Here is a 16,615-nt window from a genome sequence, read left to right on the forward strand (position 1 = left end):
GTGGCCAGGCAGCTGGGCAGGACGGTGATGCTATGAGGCAGGCAGCAGTGGGGTGCCACGTGTATACCCCATATGGTATAACCTCAGGTGTCACAGCCCAGATCCCTCCTCTGCAGAAGGACTGGAAGTGGCTGGGCTCTTGGGAAGAGGATGGAGATAGATGGGGGACATACCGTCACCAGCTGAAAGTACATCAGGCAGCTGGGAGAGGTTGTGCAGTAAGAAAAGCTGCAGGGACTGAGCACTGAGGCTGATTCCCTCCAGCTGGGAAGAGCTCTGCCCGGGTGAGCCTGGTCCCGCTGGCTGGGGATGCTGCTGCTGCTGCCCAGGCATGGCAGGGTCACAGCACAGCAAGGGCTGCAACAGCCACGTCCCAGAGAGTGGAAGCACCTGGGAAGCATTTTGTCCATGAAATTTTCCCTTGGGGAAGCACTTGGCTTTGCGACCAAGGAAGCAGGCGTGCTGCCAGGCTGCAGCGAGGGAATACGGCTCTTTCCTGGGGTGCTCAGGGCTGCAGGGAAACATTTCTGTGGGCTGCAACGCAGCATGGTGGCCTTTTTCTACTCTGCAACTGGATGCACCCAACTAAAGGATGCAGCCAGAGGTCCCAAGGCAGGAGAGAGGCCAGCACGCCAGATGGGATGAGGATCGAGGTGTCGGTGTCCTGTGATTTGTGAGTCAGCAGTGCCACAGGCTGCAGGGGAGAGGCAGAAAGCGCCTCTTTGCAGGGGGAAATGCTGCGGCCGCTACTTCTAATCACAGCTCTGCAGCCGCTCTGGCTTTTTTTCGCTGACTTCAATTCTATTTTTCACAGCTTCAAGGTCTGAGCTCTCCTCCTGGCAGATACACAGGCATAATGCTGACCGGCACCTTCATGCCAGCACTGCGGAGCCAGGTGCTGCTGAGAACCCGGGAGCTCCCCCACGCACGGGGCTCCTTGCCCACACCTCCTCCTGCTTTGTGCCGATCAGCTGCCTGAAAAGCTCTGCAAGACTCTGGGTTTGTATCTGAAGCAAGAAAGGGGTGAGGAAGGTCCCTGGAGAGAAGATGATTGTGTGTGAAGGAGCCTGCCGCTTCTAAATGCTTCCTGGGGGGAGGACGCAGCCTCAGCTGTGCTTTGCTCACCCCGGGGTCCTGCCTGCTCTCCTGGCAGGGGAACGTGCCTGGCTCTTCACTGCAGGCATCTGCAAATCTCCTCTCTGGTAGTTTATATATAACCCATTTTTCATGAAGGGAATTGCACTGGTGTATGTTTATAAAGCAGCCTGGGGACCTGATCTAAATGTCCTCAGTTTTAACATCACGCTGCCTGGTTAGGAAGAAGTGTCTGTTTGTGGGCTCAAATGCTACAGCTGCACCCTGAAGCCAGGCTATTTTTGCCATATATTTTTCTGGAAGTCAGGACAGGACAAACTTGCTGTCCGTAGGCTTGATCTGAAATGCACTGGAGGCTTGGGCAGGGCTGGGGGCCCCAGGCAGGCTGTGCTGGAGCTGATGGCATCTGCAAGGGAGCAGACCCTGCTGACGGAGTCGGCGGTGCCGGCGTGCCACCCTGGGGAGCAGGGCACCCTTCCCGCCGTGCTAGGGAGAGGGGGGGTCAGTGAAGGTCTCTCCTTGCCAAGCCTGTCACGTGGCAAAAGAAGATGATAAATATTGTGGGGCACAACTGAGTGCAGGGTAAAAATACAGAGCGTGTTTAGCTGGCTAAGCAGTGACCAACGCAGCTCCTGGGGATCGCACCTGGTGCTCCCTAGGAAAACGTGGCCCTCTGATGCTGGTTTGGGTCTCTTTTTTCAGGGTTATTCATTACAAGAAGCTTTGCAATGGTATCTGCTAGTACTACCCCTGTTTCGTTTAGCTACTCTGAATCTTGACAAATTCAGAGTGCCAGGCTGGGCTCCGCATGGGGATTTGGAACAAGATGCCTGGAGAAGTCAGAAAAAGCAGAGACATGAAGATGCACTTGGGTGCCCTTCTTCTCTTCACTGCTCTCTTGGAGTCGTCGGAAAAATGAGCACCCTCATGATAACATGGGCATGCATAATGAAAACGTTCGTGCTTTTTCCAGGAGGTGGGAAATCTATACTTGGCTGCTTGTGGCTTTTTTCTGTGGGGGAGAGTGGATTTTTGTAAGTGATGGAGTCGCAGGGTGAGTGTGGTCACTTAGCAGCTTTAATTCAGCTTCAATAGACAAAAAAGTTTGATCTGGAAACTTCCCAGGCTTGGGGGAATAACTCAAACTTTTCCTACTCATAGATTTTTTTTTTTTTTTTGTGGAAGCAAACAAAGATATAATTTAAAGACCTAATGGAAAGGATAGTTCCCTAAGTTATCAATTTGAAGGCGTGCACAGCATTGCTCCTGAAGGCATCGTGCCTTTTTTTAGTCTTCATTTGTCTCTTGTGGAGATGCAATCCTATCGCCAGGCTGCTCTTCTGCCGATCTTAATTACTTCACTGGGGCAGCACAAAGTGCTCTGATGCTCAGACGAGGCAGATTCTGTGTGACTTCCAGCCTCTGTAGAAACCCATGAGCTGGAGGAAGGCCAGGCAGCTACTCCAGTGCCTCCTGGCATAGCCTGCTCACTCAGGAGTGGGGAAAAAAATAGTCATGCTGCTAATTGGCATAATTATGTCAATAACCCCCAGGCCTCATCTAGATAGAAATGATGGCAAGGCTTTTCCCAGAGGCTGTGATGCTGGAGCTGTGATCTACCCACTGCTAGAGAAGCTGTCTCTGCGTTATGCAGGTTAAAAACTTCATAATCTGTTCATTTGTTTCCAGGGTTAGAAGTCAGTCTGTTGTAGAGAGCAATTTTTTACACATATTGAGAGCTCTGGCCAAGAAGTTTTGATAATCCTCCAGATCGTTAGTATCTGTCAGCCTGCGGGATGTTCACAGTTCCCTTTTGTTTTGCTTTTCACGCTGAGTGAGGCCGGTGTCTGGTTTAATACAGAGGATAACTTTTATTGCTGCGGGACTCCAAAGCCTCTGTTTTGGATATTTTTGTGTTGTGACTGCTGCCAGTAATCACAGATAAATCTCCTCTCTGTTGTTCGCCTGTGCTTTTAGCTCAGCCTCGGTATGCATTTTTAATTGAACCCACTGCAATGCCGTGGCTCGGACCTTGTTATCGCTTCCCAGCTCGTTCCTGAACCACCCACCTGCTACCAGCCCTGCCGGACCCGGCTTCTCGGGCCTGTCCTGACACGGTTTCGGTGAACGGGTGTCCGACCCTGGCCACGCTCCTGCCCGTGGCTGAGCGTCGGTGCCGTTTGCCAGGGCCCCTCGTGCACTGCAGGGATGGATCGTGGTTCCCACTGCTCCCGTTCCCGTGGTGCGCAGGAGTCGGGAGGAATTAGGCCACTGGGACTGCTCCAAAATACCCCCCTCGGCAGATTGGGAAGTGCTGAAGCCAGCTGTCTGCCATGTCCCGTGGCGGTAAGCAGGACCCAGCTCCTCCGTGTGCTCCCGCTTTGGCCCTGTTCCCAGTTCGGTGCCAAGGTTGTAGAGGAAGAGCGCGTGCAGACCTCCACCGGGTGCCGCAGGATGGCACGGCCGGGCACGGCCCTGCACCGGGGGGCTCGCAGGGGCCACCGCAGCCCTTTCCGCCAGCGGGACAGGGTGGCCGGCTGGGGTCGGGGCTCTTGGGGGAGAGGGGCAGCAGGGCGGTCTGGTGGGTCGGTGCACAGACCTGGGCAAACGGTGGTCCTCGTGCCCAAGAGCCTCAGCACCGAGGACGGCTCGTCCACGTGCGGGGAGGAGCCCACCGAGCCCCTCGAGTGGAACGGGTGGGCACTGGGCGAGTGGGGGCTGCGGGGAGGACCCCGGGGATGCTCCCTGCGAGCTGCTGGCCTGTACAGGTGACTGGCAGAAGGCTCTGCCGGTGCCGGACCGCGGAGGGGCCGCTGCCACCGCAGAAAGGGCAGAGGGGACCCCACCACCACCACGGGCTCAGCCTTGCCTGCCCGCACCGGGACCTGCACCGGGCGGGGGCGTGGCCTGTCCGGGGAGGCTCCGCCCCCAGGCTCGGGGGTGGGACGCATGCGCAGTGCGCCGGCCGTTACCTGTCAGCGGCGGCGGCGGCGGCGGGCGGAGGAGAGGAGGCGGGGAGAGCACGGCACGGCGGGATGGAGGGGCTTATCCCGCTCGTTAACCGGCTGCAGGACGCCTTCGCGGCGCTGGGTCAGAGCTGCCTGCTCGACCTGCCGCAGATTGCGGTGGTGGGCGGGCAGAGCGCCGGCAAGAGCTCCGTGCTGGAGAACTGCGTCTCCAGGTGAGGCGGCGGGCACGACACCCCTTTAACGTCCACCCTGCTGCGCGCGCCATTCCTAACGGTTGTTTCCCCCCCCCCCCGCTTTTCCAACGGTCGCCGCGCGCGCCCCCCCTGCAGCGCCGCGCTCCCGTAGCGGCGGGGAGAGCCCGGTTGCCAGCGGGGATGTACGAGGCAGTGGGGGGGCGGTCCCGGCTCCGCGCCCACCGGGAGTGCTCGGTGCGTCCCCCCCTCCAGTGCCGCGGGGGAGGCGAGGCGGGCCCTGGCACGCCAGCGTCTTTGATTTGCGTGCTGCGGGGAAGCCGCCGCAACTCCGGTGTGAGCGGGTTCGTGTGCCTGGTGCGGGGGTTAACTGCGTTCGGGGGGGGGTGTTTAAAGCCTTAAATCCTGATTGCAGTGGGGGTTCAGGGTCTGGTCGGTTAACGGTTCTCATACCGTTGCTTACAGTTCACACCATCCCAATGCGTGTGTAGGTATTAGCATCTTTTCTAAAAATGACTGAAGGAAGAAAGGGGAAGCCTAATGATTCAGGTGGTCCTTTCGATGGACAGACTATGTCTTTGAAGATCTCTGGAGGTAAACGTGAACTTCACGTGCTGTTTCATAAAGTTTCTGCTGCATTTGCCGCAAATAGCACGCGGGCTCCTGGAGGGAGGTGGTGTTTTCAGAGCGTAGCTGCAATCATTAGTTTGCATATAGGATCAAAAGCGCTGTGTATGTCAGTGATTGGGGAACTTTCACGTGCGGAGACCTTCATTAAAGGTAACATTAAATGCTGTATCTCTCCACAAGCTGGCCATGTGTCAGACTGCAATAGCTCTTGATATATGGTATAAAAACACTGTACGGTCCTTCTTTATCTCCCTTTCAGAATTTACTCTTGCTGTGTTAAATTTTAGGTTTTTCTTCTCTCTACTTGAAGACTGTAGCGAACTTCTGATGTTGACAGTACTGCCAGTCTCTCAAGTTTAGAAAATACAAGTGAGATCCTCAGAAATCACTATTAGCCATCAAAGCATTAGTTTTCTTTAAACAAGTCTTTAAAAAGTATTTTTGTAACCTTTTGATTTTCTGATCTGTGTGTCCATGAAGCACGTGTGCTGAGGAAAGTCATCTTCATCTTTCTTGTCAATAAGGATGTTTTGGTCCCTGTGTCAAAGCCTTGTTCTGGGGTGGCACCCACCCAGATCGGGGCTGAGTGTGGTGGGCTGTGTGCTGATGTCTTTCTCTGGATCCAGCTGTGCTGATGGAAGTGATTACTGCTCCCAGATGCTTGTTATATCTCCCCTGCTAGAGGGATCTGCTCCATCTGATCCGCAGGTGGAGCTGTTCCTTTGAGCGCGGCGCGCTCCTGCTGCCCGGATGTGCCTGGCTAGAGCAAAAGGTGAAAATGAGCAGTTTGTGCTGATCTGGCCCATTTGGACAAGAGGCTGGAACTCACACAAGTGAGAGGTGGACATTTCTAGCAACAATTATGAAGAAAAGTGAAGGGCAATGACTTTTTTCACCCACATAGTTATTCACCATGCAGCTAGTGGACACTGCAAGAGAGTCTCTTTGGAGAAGTGCTTACAGAGTGCACCAGGGTGTCTCTGTCACATAGGATCTGGAATTTGGATTCTTTCAACCCAGTCTCAGAGTTTCACATCATTATTTTATGCAGTAACTTCTTGCGATATAGTCTCAGCTGATCTGTAGTACCTCCCTACTTGTAAGCTTGGAGCCTGTTGCAAATGTGACGTTAAAATGCATTACTTCAAACCTATTCCATGAGACTTAAGCAGCTATGTTTTACTCATGCCTTTCTTCCAGACTGAGTGAGTCTGTGTGGTCAGCAGATGTATACTTACTTGCTAAGCTGTGAGAAGTTCATTGTGAACCCTTGGATCCAGATTAATAAATATCCAGGAGATAAGAAGAACATTTTGTTTCTCAGATCAGCAGGCAAAATGGTATGTGGTTCTTTTTAGTAAGCCATAGGACATTCCTGGTTTTACAGGATAATGAAGCTGCTCTCTGCAGACAAGAAGTTTATTACATCCATGTCTGTCTTAATATGGCTTATAGAGGTAGCACATCTCTTTGTAGAGACATGTTGCACTCATTTCTTTTTGTTAGTGGTACATTGCATGATGTGTCACTAACCATAGGGCGAATGTAAACTAATGTATAGCTTTGAAATTCATATCAAAATAAAATAGTCCCAGCATTGCTCTGAAGTTTGACCATTAATTATATATTTTTTTTCCAGTTGGTTTGTGTTGTGGTTTTTGGTTTTTTTAATCATGTGGGTCTTTATAATTAGTAGATTTTGAACTCTTAGCCTTCAGAGAGATGCTTAAGATCTCCTCGCCTTCAGGAATAGCTGTAACTGGTAAGAGGAAGGCATCCTATCCTCCATGTGGAGGGCAGTGTCTTGCTACAAACATGCTGTTGGTTGATAACTTGAGTATTTGTTATTGGAGCTCTGGTGAGATTAGTAAGGTTGTTCTTAACTCTAGGATCAGATTGTTATTCTCTGCAGCCTGTAGCCTCTAGACCACTGTGCCTGTTTCAGTCCTTCACGAGGTCTTTGCTAGCGCAAGGATGACTTTTTTGTTTCCCCGCACTTGGACAGAGGAAACTTATTTTCTAGCTTGCAGGTGATATCAGAGTTGGAGCTTCTTTGCGGAGCCTAACTGCCCAGGAAACATGTTGGGCTATACTGCATTACCCACCCAATGCAGTGTATGCATTGCCATAATTTTTCAGAAGCGTTGTGAGGGATGTGGCTCTGGCATAGTTCTGTGGGCTAACAAATGGTTCTGGAAGCGGGATCCAAGTCCTGTTATTTCTGAAGCGCTGAGTGACATGCATCCATCACTGTCCCCAGGGCAGCACCAAGCCTTGTTTAGGTGCACACAGCATCCTTAATTACTAACAACAGTCAGTGAATGTGTTTGGGATTAGATAGCATGTTTGATCTGCATTGGTGCTGATGTTGCATGAGGATGAATTCTGCGTGTTTGCCTGCTCCAGGAATTGTGTGACACCCAGAACCACTTATGTCATTGTAGGCTGGCTGGGAACAGGGCTGGAGTGGAGCAGTTTCAAATCTCCCAGTGTAGCTGTTATTGCTACTATTTGGATTAGCATCTACTAAGGTATTTGGAGAGTTTGCTCTTCACTTATTGCTCCTTTGTGTGCAAGGAGACTTTGCTTCTTTTGATAGTCAAGGACTGTGTTTGGAGGGTTTCCTCTCAGGATTCTGGTTATATTTAGATGGAAACAGACATTCCAGAGAGCACCTGAGGACAACAGTCATTTCCATTTATGGGTTAGACCTTCATGTGTTCCTAACTGGAGCTTGTGGCACTCATTTGAGGAAATGGTATTGTCTGAGGAGCAAATGTTCTTATTTGCTTCCCTTTGTAACAGAAGTAAATGTGCCCTTAAAATACTGAGCCAGTGCTTGAAGCAAAGGATCTAGTGCAATCTTCTGGTAGAAGTTGGTGAGAGAGAGATTCAAAAGTGCAACGGGAGTCAAATGTCTAATACCAACAAAATGCCGGGGGGAGACAGGCATTTCACCTGCTCTTACTCCTTTCCTACAGATGAATACAGGGCCATGACCTTATACATTGTTTGTGCTTTTTAAACGTCTTTTCATGATAATAGGGTTACTTAAAACTAATGGCAGGAAACAATCCCTGGAAACTGTATTTAGAGAGAAAGCATTTTCTATTATTTCGTATATCCAAATGGGCTTTTAAGATAACTAAAGGCACGGATGGCAAGCTACCTTGTCAGGGCCTTTTTCTCCAGATTTGAATCAGAGCCTTATTTTATTCTTACAAATAGTGAGAAATTAATAATTAGATTTCAAACCTGAAAGCTCTTTACTTCCTTCCCTGCTTAATGTAATATAAACTGCATGTGGCCAAATAATTGTTTTATAAGAGATGTGAACTCTTGATTGTAACCCTGTCAGTCATAATCAAACAAGCACTTTCATTTTAAGAGCCTGAGGTCTGGTTTTGTAATACAGCTTTTTGATCCGAGATGCTTTTGATAGTCTTACTGTATAGCTATTTGTTATGGCATATGTACTTTTTTTTTTCCAAATTATGATTCCTCATAGGCTCAGCTCATTCTTTCTCCTTGAGATGGCGGTTGTGAAAAGAACGCATTGAGTCATAAGGGAAAGAGAAAGGACTTTAAATTTGGCTGTTGAAGCAGAGAATTGCTTTGAAGAAAGTAGACACATACTTAGATTGCATGCTTCCTGGGGGAGATATAGTTAAAATTGGTGCAGATACCTTATTCTTTCAGTTAGTAGTCATTGACCAAAAAACTTCTTTTATTTTTACGGAAAATTCTTCTCTTTTGTGAAACAGGCATGAAAAAGCTAAGCAGTCAGAGATACAAACTGAAGTGTGGTGCCGTGTATTCTTTTTTTAATCTTAAGGATCTTCTGGAAATGAGAATCAGCCACTCCTTTTCCTGGCTAATTAAGCCATTGTACAGCTGTATTGAGTGTATTAGTCTAGTTATCAAAGTACTCTGGTGCACTGAAAGCAAGGATCGTTTCTGGGTATTCCATTAAATAAAAACAGCAGCAAATGAGACAGTGGCTCATTTAGGTTTCTTCCCCAAATAGATGTTTACCTTTGGAGGTTGCAGAACAAATTTGGCCATTTAGATGAGATATAGATGGCTTAGTTTTGTCCTTAAATGTAACTCTGATGTGGATTTTAAGTTCATTTTTATACCAATTCTTGAGAATTGATATATGCAAAGTAAAGCAAACATGTAGTTAAAAACAGACATGCAAACAAATATGCTGATTTTTTTTCTTCTCCCCACGTGTAAAGTAAAAGTTTTCCTCTAAAACTACTTTGAGGATCTGTGTCTCATACTTCTTGCATTTAAATTTTACCAATTAAAAGATTTCTTCTATTTTAAGAAAAGCTGCACTCTGTAATGAGGCATAGTATAGGGAGCCCTGACCTATATTCTAGCGTTTAAGATCAGGCAGTTTGCAGAGATGTTAAATCAATAAGTAATACTTAATGCTTTTGTAAAGTGTACTTGTGAGAATATATATACGTATGGTCTTAATATAACTTTGGCATACTATATACGATTAGGGTATTGTAGTGGTTTAGTGAACACAAGCTTAGTATTTGAAGTCTGAGACCTAGACTTCAGAAAAACCTCAAAACCCCACAAAAAGCAACCCTCCCCCCTGGCCCAGTCTGGTCTTGAGTGGCTTCTGAGAAATCAGGGCTACAGATTCAGTGGCACTTGTTACGGGAAGTTCAATCCATCAAGGTACTGAGGGTGACTGCACACCTCTGATAATTTTTAAAGGCGGATAGTCATCTAGTGAAAGGTTTATGTGGGTTTTTTTCTTTTTTCTTTATTTTTTTCAGACCATAGGTATCCACTTAACTTTATCTAAACTTTCCTACTTCTTAACACTGAGACACTTCTAAAAATTCAACAGATTGTCTGACTCTCTAGGCTCTTGTATAACGTTCTAAATCCCAATATTTACTGCCTTCAGGAATGAGCCCACGCTTGGGATTTGGTAGTGCTGAAATCAAAAAATAACAAGCACCTTTGAAGTCTTGCTGTTTCTTGATGGGCATTGCTCCTGTTAATGTTTCAAGTTTATGTTTGCCTTTGTAGATGAAATGGAAAACAAGGCTTTCAGTTTAGATATATAGATGTTAACAATATGATTGTTTGGATATTCACCTGTAAACATAGGGAGTGATGCTGCTATGGATTGCAACAGAGTAGTAGAAGTATGGACACAGTTCTCTTGTCTGCCACTGATTTACTGTGTAACCTCAAACTGTGTTTTAAACATTGCCTGCATCTGTATCCATATGCATATGCCTTCAGCCTTTACTCTTGTCTTAACTGTATATAGGATTTAGATTTTTATTCCTTACTTTTAAGTTGCTTCTATTTCTAAAGGAAGAGGTTAGCATATAATCTTAAAATCAGCGTGGGATAACTGTGATTGTAGTTTAAAACTTGCTGTTATGTATTTTTCTGCTTTGTGTGATGGCTGCTTTAGATATCTATACAGCACCAAAACGGAGTAGTGCATTCTGCTTTGTACAGCTGAGACATAGCAGCGTTTCTTCTTCCCAAAAATGGACCCTTGCTGGTGTTTTGTCTGTGCCTCTAACAGCTTAGTTGTTGAAAGAGATTGTGTTTGTGGTTTGCTATCCATCAGTTCATCGGTGAGAAAATTGATGATATTCGTTTAAGTATTCATGGGTTCCTTAAACAATGTCTGCCTAGCTGCAAGCACAGAGGGGCAGAAGCCATTTTTGCTTTTTCTGTGGTTTTGGGGTTTTTTTTAAACAGTGCATTTCAAAATAAGGCCTTCTAGTAAATAGAAGCCTGTGAAATTCCCTTGTTTGCTGTGCTCGTGTGTAACGGGTTACTGGGAATCCTTTTAATGCTGTGTATCTGCAGTGTAAAGCCTTTAGTGTAAATATGATGAGAACAGGAAATGAGCATTATTTAACTGTGACCTTGCATCTTTTTCTTCAGCAAGTTGCATTGAGATGAACAAGGCAGCATTATTGAACTAGAGAGGAGCAAAATCCCATTTAACTGCATGCTGCGCTTTGATGTACTGCCAAGTACTGTTGTCTGTGATAGCCTCTGGGATGCAAAGGAGACTGTAGCTGTAGATAAGAGAGGTTTTCGACCGAAGTGTCTAGCGATAATGTCAGCTTTTATAATTTGTATGTGGAAGTTATGCTTTTAATTCAATACCTAGCATGGTATTTCTGCATCCCAGTTCCCATGGAAAATCACCAAGACTTCATTCTTCAGATATGCAGGAGATTTACTATTTGCTGTAATACAGCTGGGTCTCAGAGATGATATAATCAAAGCTAGATTAACCTTAAGCACTCAGTACTTTGTTTACTATGTACGGTGCAGATGCCTGAAAACGTAGACATATATTCAGCGGTGCTTGACTATAGAGGATGCTCTAAAATGGTCTGTAACTCGCCTGCACAGAATAGGCAGGGCTCTGCGTAGCAAGCACGAGAACAACTGTAAGACATCCCTAGCCTCTGCTGCACGACAGTGGATGAAATGGGCGGCGGTCCAGATCTGTTCAACAGCCAAGCTGGAATCTGCTGAAGAAATTTTAGCATAATCCATCAGAGGCAGTGTTGTGCCCTTGCGTGCTCACCTGTTAGTTTGTTCAGTTGCTAAATAAATGTTGACAGAAGATCCTCAATGTCTGTCACATCTGGGAAATAGGCTGGAAAGCCTTAGGAGTCTGGGCTGAGACCTCCCGCATTATGACTTTGTTAAGTGTTCTGGGAAGTAGCAGCATAAAAGAGTGTTTTGGTCAGACTTTTAGTATAAAATTTTCTTGTAGTAATAGTTCAGTTTCTGGAGAGCAGAGAGATGGGAGATCATGGCTGATATTGAATTTCAATATTTAACTAAACAGACTTTACATTGACATGGACAATATATTCATTTGCACATACTACAGGCTCAAAGATAAATGGACAGGTAAAAAGAGATAAAATGGCTACAGAAGAGAAGTTGTTTGAAAGACTCAAACCCCTTGTTTTGGAAACATCCCCATTTCCCCCCTTTCTTCTGTAGTTGTCTTTCTGTCTATAAATGCAGGCTGTCTTTATACTGCGGTTCCCATTGTCTATACCTTCTGGAGGGAGTAGAAGAGTTGAATCCGGTTACATTCCAGCTCTGCAAAATAATCTGAAATGGCTTCTATTATACTAAGAAAGATAATTGTACAGTTTGACACCTTGTCCACCACAAAAGAGATAAATGTATTTTCATGATGCTTCTGAAAAGGCAAAGTTTTTTTTTGGACTTGACTAGGACGTGGCATAGCTGATTGTATGCTATACCACTGCTTTAAAAAGTCTGTATTGATGGATCTGAGTTCAGGACAGTGCGATTTGAGAGGAAGGGCAGAAGCTTATTTTGTCTGGGTTTTTGATGACAGCGCTGAAATTTGCAATTCTGAAAGCTTTGTCGTGACAGAGTATCCAGAGGTGAATTATTTGCTAAATGCAAGTAATTATATAGTAGTTAGTTAGCTTCATGTAGCCGATATGCTTGCAGTGTTGGGGACATGTTGTTTTGTTTCTGATCACTGCAATCAGAATATTTTTCTGTTTATATCTGATAATATTATAGAGGAAAACTTTTTACTCAAATCTTTTCTAAAGAAACATTGTTAATGGTATTTGGCAGCTGTAAGTGATGGAAAAAAACCAACCCCAACAACTTCTATTTATAGCACTGACAACAATTTAAAGTGAGTAAAGAATTTTTGTTGTTCATTTCTTGCATTGAGATACAAAATCTTGCTGCATTAGTATTCATCCTGAGAATGGATGGGCTTTTATGCACCAACATCCTATGCAAATTAGTCCTTTCCTAAGAGCAAACATATCTGATTAGGGAGAATACAGTTGTCCTGCAAAGTCTGCTTTATTCTTTTCAACACAAGAATTCTGAGGATTGTTGGGGGGGTTGCGTTTCATGGTTTCTCTACCTCCCACCCGCCGCTTGGAATTGATGGAGAACACTGTTGGGCAGGAAATAGAAGAAGCTTTTGTAAAATCTTAAAAGAGAAAGCGGAAAAAGGGCATTTTCACAAATGGAATTAGGATGATGCAGCAAAGTTTTGGATGCCTGCCAGGGAGGACAGATGCATCATGCATACAGTGGCTTGCCGACGAGCTTGCACGTTGGCAACTTCCCGATCTGTTAATACAGCAAGCCTACAGCCTGAGCATAATCACTGCAAACAGAGCACTGTTCATCTTACCACTTCTGTGTTTTTGCCTGGCAACTTTTCATAGCTGTGTATGGCAAATTTTCAGTCCTATAAACATTATTGAGACCTGAAAGCTTTCTATCATGTAGAAGATTTTTTTTTTTTTAAATACTAGGAAGTGTGTTTTCTTGCCTTGCTGCAGTGAACAGGCTTGCCTTTTTCGGTGCAGAAATGCAATGTGAGGTCCTCTCACTGCTGTCAAAATATGTCATTTCATTTGGGATACTAATAATGGTCTGTGCCTTCTTAGACTTCTGTTCAAATGTCCCCTACTTTGGAGGACGTGTTGACTCCAGTCATGTTTAATAGAAGACTTCACCACTGGGACTAGAGTAATTTTTGGCACTGATTTTCTCATAGCCCTATAGTGTTTACTTTAATAATTTCTGGCCGCTTGTTGAGCGGAGATGCTGCTGCTACTTAAAGACAGCATCTTCCAGATATGAGAGAAGTATGACAGTGTTTTTTAAGCCTGCTCTGTCTCCAGTCTTCTGCATGAAGAGGAAATCTCAAGCTTTGCTTTCTCACCTTAGTGGTGCCTGAGCATTGTCACTGAACTTGGTTGTTATGGAGGTGCCCAGCTAGTGTGACTGAAATCCATTGCCATCTTATTTCAAGTTCTTCAAGGGCTTTTCAAAAATTGACCTTATTTCTCACCTTTAGAGTCAACACTCACCATATTCCCATGGTTAGGTCTGTTTTGGTGGATTTTTTTTGTACCATTCCCCTCTGGATTTTTGTATAGTTGGTCTCAACTGCATAAAGGAGTGGGGGAAGGAGGACCCAAAGAGACATTTTTAGGCTGCTAGGTTGTAGTGCTGTGTAAGAGTATCAAGATTTTTTTATTATTCTTGATTCAACTTGTGTGCTTATCTGAAAGTGATAACTGGGGGATCCCTGCTTTGGCTGTTCAGTTTTAGTAGTTCAGCAGTGGTGATGAAGGACACTGCTGGGTTGGAAAATGGCTTCTCAAAGACACCCCAAGTTTGTCTGCCTTGCTTGAAAGGAAGAGATAGTTAACAGCCCTAGGATGTCTGGATACTCAGTTCCTCACCCCTAAAGACGTGCCTGAACTGCATGGGCTGCAATGTGTAGTTACTACTACTGTTTTGATTCGGCAGGTTAATTAAAATGATCTCTCAGTTGAAGGAAGGTTTGCCTTGAAAGAGTGGTTACTGCAAACTGAGACCAACTTCATTAGCGAACTTGAACTAAGCACTAACATGTCATGATAAGGATGCCAGCATCTACGCTGTGTGATTTACAAAAAGCCCTGGAAAGACTGGTATTGAGCTTTAGGAGCTGATATTTCCGAAATCACTAAAAATCCACAGCCTGTTAATGCATTTAGCTTGCCTAGTAGGCCTAATTAAGATAGGTATCGTTGGTCTTCAATAAAGAAGATTAATTATTTTGTTCATCTTCATGTAAGCCCCATTAGTTAGGCTGAGATCTTGCAGCCATTGAACAAAGCTGTGGGAGAATCCTCTTGATTGACAGACATTATGCCAAAACAAAAAGCATTTGCTTTTCTGTAACTAGTGAAAGGAGGTGAGGAATCAAGTGGTGACTGATAATAAGAACTGGTCTCTGTACTTTGAGCTAATGAGGAAGAGCATATATAGCCAAATATCAATGTGATGTATGCTACAGTATTACTGGAAAAAAAAATGGTACGTGCTTGAGAACAGAGGGTAGAGGAATTGTGCTTCCAAAGCCACTAAGGAAGAAAAAATACAGTGATGTCTAGTGTCAGTGAGGACAAACTTCTTCTGAGAAAGTACTTCACTTGACATTACGAATTTAATTCCTAAGAAAGCCTCTGCTTAAATGCAAAGTATACTTCCCATCACTTGGACATACTTTGCTTTGTAATGAACAAAAGTGCGTGAAGGATCTACTGCTGGGTCCTCTGTAGTGTTGGTATAGCAAACCAACGAGAGTAAGAGCACAGGAGCAAGAGCAGGCGAAATAGAAAGAACACGCCTGCCAAAACAGGTCTTCAGATGTATATTTTTAGCATTAAGTGTTCTTTAGTTATAAATTAACTGGTTTTGGTTTATGGGGTTTTGAAAGCAAACCTGAAGAAAGAAGTTAGAAATTATTAACGTCTCTCTTCTGTTGGCTTACAGCGGACCACGCTTTTCCCTATTTTGTTCTTTTGTAGCACATTGCTTTGAGGCTAAATATGATAAATGCAAGAAAAATGAAAGCCTTTTGTAGTACTTCTGTACAGTGTACATTTGCCACAGAACTGGGAGATGCTTGGCTGTATAGGCATGTGTAAGTGTTCACTGTGAAACAGCGTGTTCTTTTGCACAAGATACTGGCCGTTCAGTGGCCAGTACGAGCCACGAGTGCTACAAGTGTTTCTAGTGCGCCAGGCTGGAGTTGTAGAAAACAATAAACACTGTGTTGGAAAAGGCACAGGAAAACTGTTGACTTTTGGCATAACTGCTTCCCATCGCAGTTGAAGCTACGGCGCAGGCAAATCTTGGGAATAAAGGCCTGTGTGGAGTGCTACCGCAGCAGTGGTGTTCGTGTGAGCAGCCCATAGAATCCCTTTCTGCATTTGAGGGAGGGTTAGTGGAAAAACTTGGAGTAACATTACCGATGTTGTTTGGCAAAATTAAATAGATTTATATGGGTTATTTGTGCTCTTCTGTAAGAGAATTATAGCTCTTGTCCTGAGCTTGTCTTGTTTCTACCCTTTGTGAAAAATGTGGAGGCTTTTTCTTTGGAGGGACTTCTGATTTTTTTTTTTTTTTTGACAGTTCGTCACTATCAGTTTTACTTGTTCCTAGCTCTTTAATTAATGCAGTTACTGGGTAATCATTGACACTTTCCTCCATTATTTGATTTCCTGGATTCCCCCTGTGTTTTATATGAATGAATTATATTGGTATTAATGTAAATTAGTCACCATTTATCTTCTATAATGCTGACCATATAACTGATCAAAGTGCAGAACATTTCTCAGTACTATACTGACAAAGTAAAGCAGATTTAAGTTACTCTTGAAATCATGATTAAATTTTAAGTGGTGATGCATCATTGCTCTTCACACAAACTGAGGATTCTTCTCTTTTGTCTTTTTTTAACATAAAAAATACTACCAGTGTGCTAGAGAGCTCCTAAATTAAAACTCTTCCCCTATGAGGAAATCTCTTTGTTTATATTTTGTTTGTTTGATATGTGTACTTCTCTTTGTAAGCTATAGTCCTGCTTTATAATGAGATAACCTCACTGAAGGAGCCCCTGTCTGGTTTGCTTTTCAGCATTTCACTATGGTTTCTGCCCTTTCTGAAATTTGAAAGGGAGTTCCCATCACTTCCATGGGACTCTTCCCATTAACGAATTGTCTGATTACTTTATCAGCTTATTTGCTTTCTGACCTTCAGTCAGAGAGGGTGATATGATAAAGGAAAGACACAACATAGAGAAACATGGACTTCATTTCCTCCCGCCCCAAGTTAAGTTGTCTACTGCAGCAA

At 44.8% G+C, this 16,615-nt stretch overlaps 1 protein-coding gene across 3 annotated transcripts in view; it reads left to right on the top strand.

Annotated features, from left to right (window-relative positions):
* The first annotated feature begins 4,072 nt into the window (after positions 1–4,072).
* The window catches only part of DNM3 (dynamin 3), a 180,096-nt gene continuing 167,553 nt past the window's right edge, over positions 4,073–16,615 (top strand). For 2 of the 3 annotated variants that reach the window (XM_054833480.1, XM_054833479.1), the window contains exon 1: positions 4,083–4,276. In XM_054833480.1, the coding sequence (XP_054689455.1) occupies positions 4,131–4,276 (146 nt within the window). In that variant the 5' untranslated portion in view covers positions 4,083–4,130. Of the gene's footprint in view, positions 4,277–16,615 lie in introns of all 3 variants that reach the window. The other variant, XM_054833478.1, reaches the window with a different exon arrangement.

Source organism: Grus americana, chromosome 8, assembly GCF_028858705.1.
Source record: "Grus americana isolate bGruAme1 chromosome 8, bGruAme1.mat, whole genome shotgun sequence".
Taxonomy (NCBI): domain Eukaryota; kingdom Metazoa; phylum Chordata; class Aves; order Gruiformes; family Gruidae; genus Grus; species Grus americana.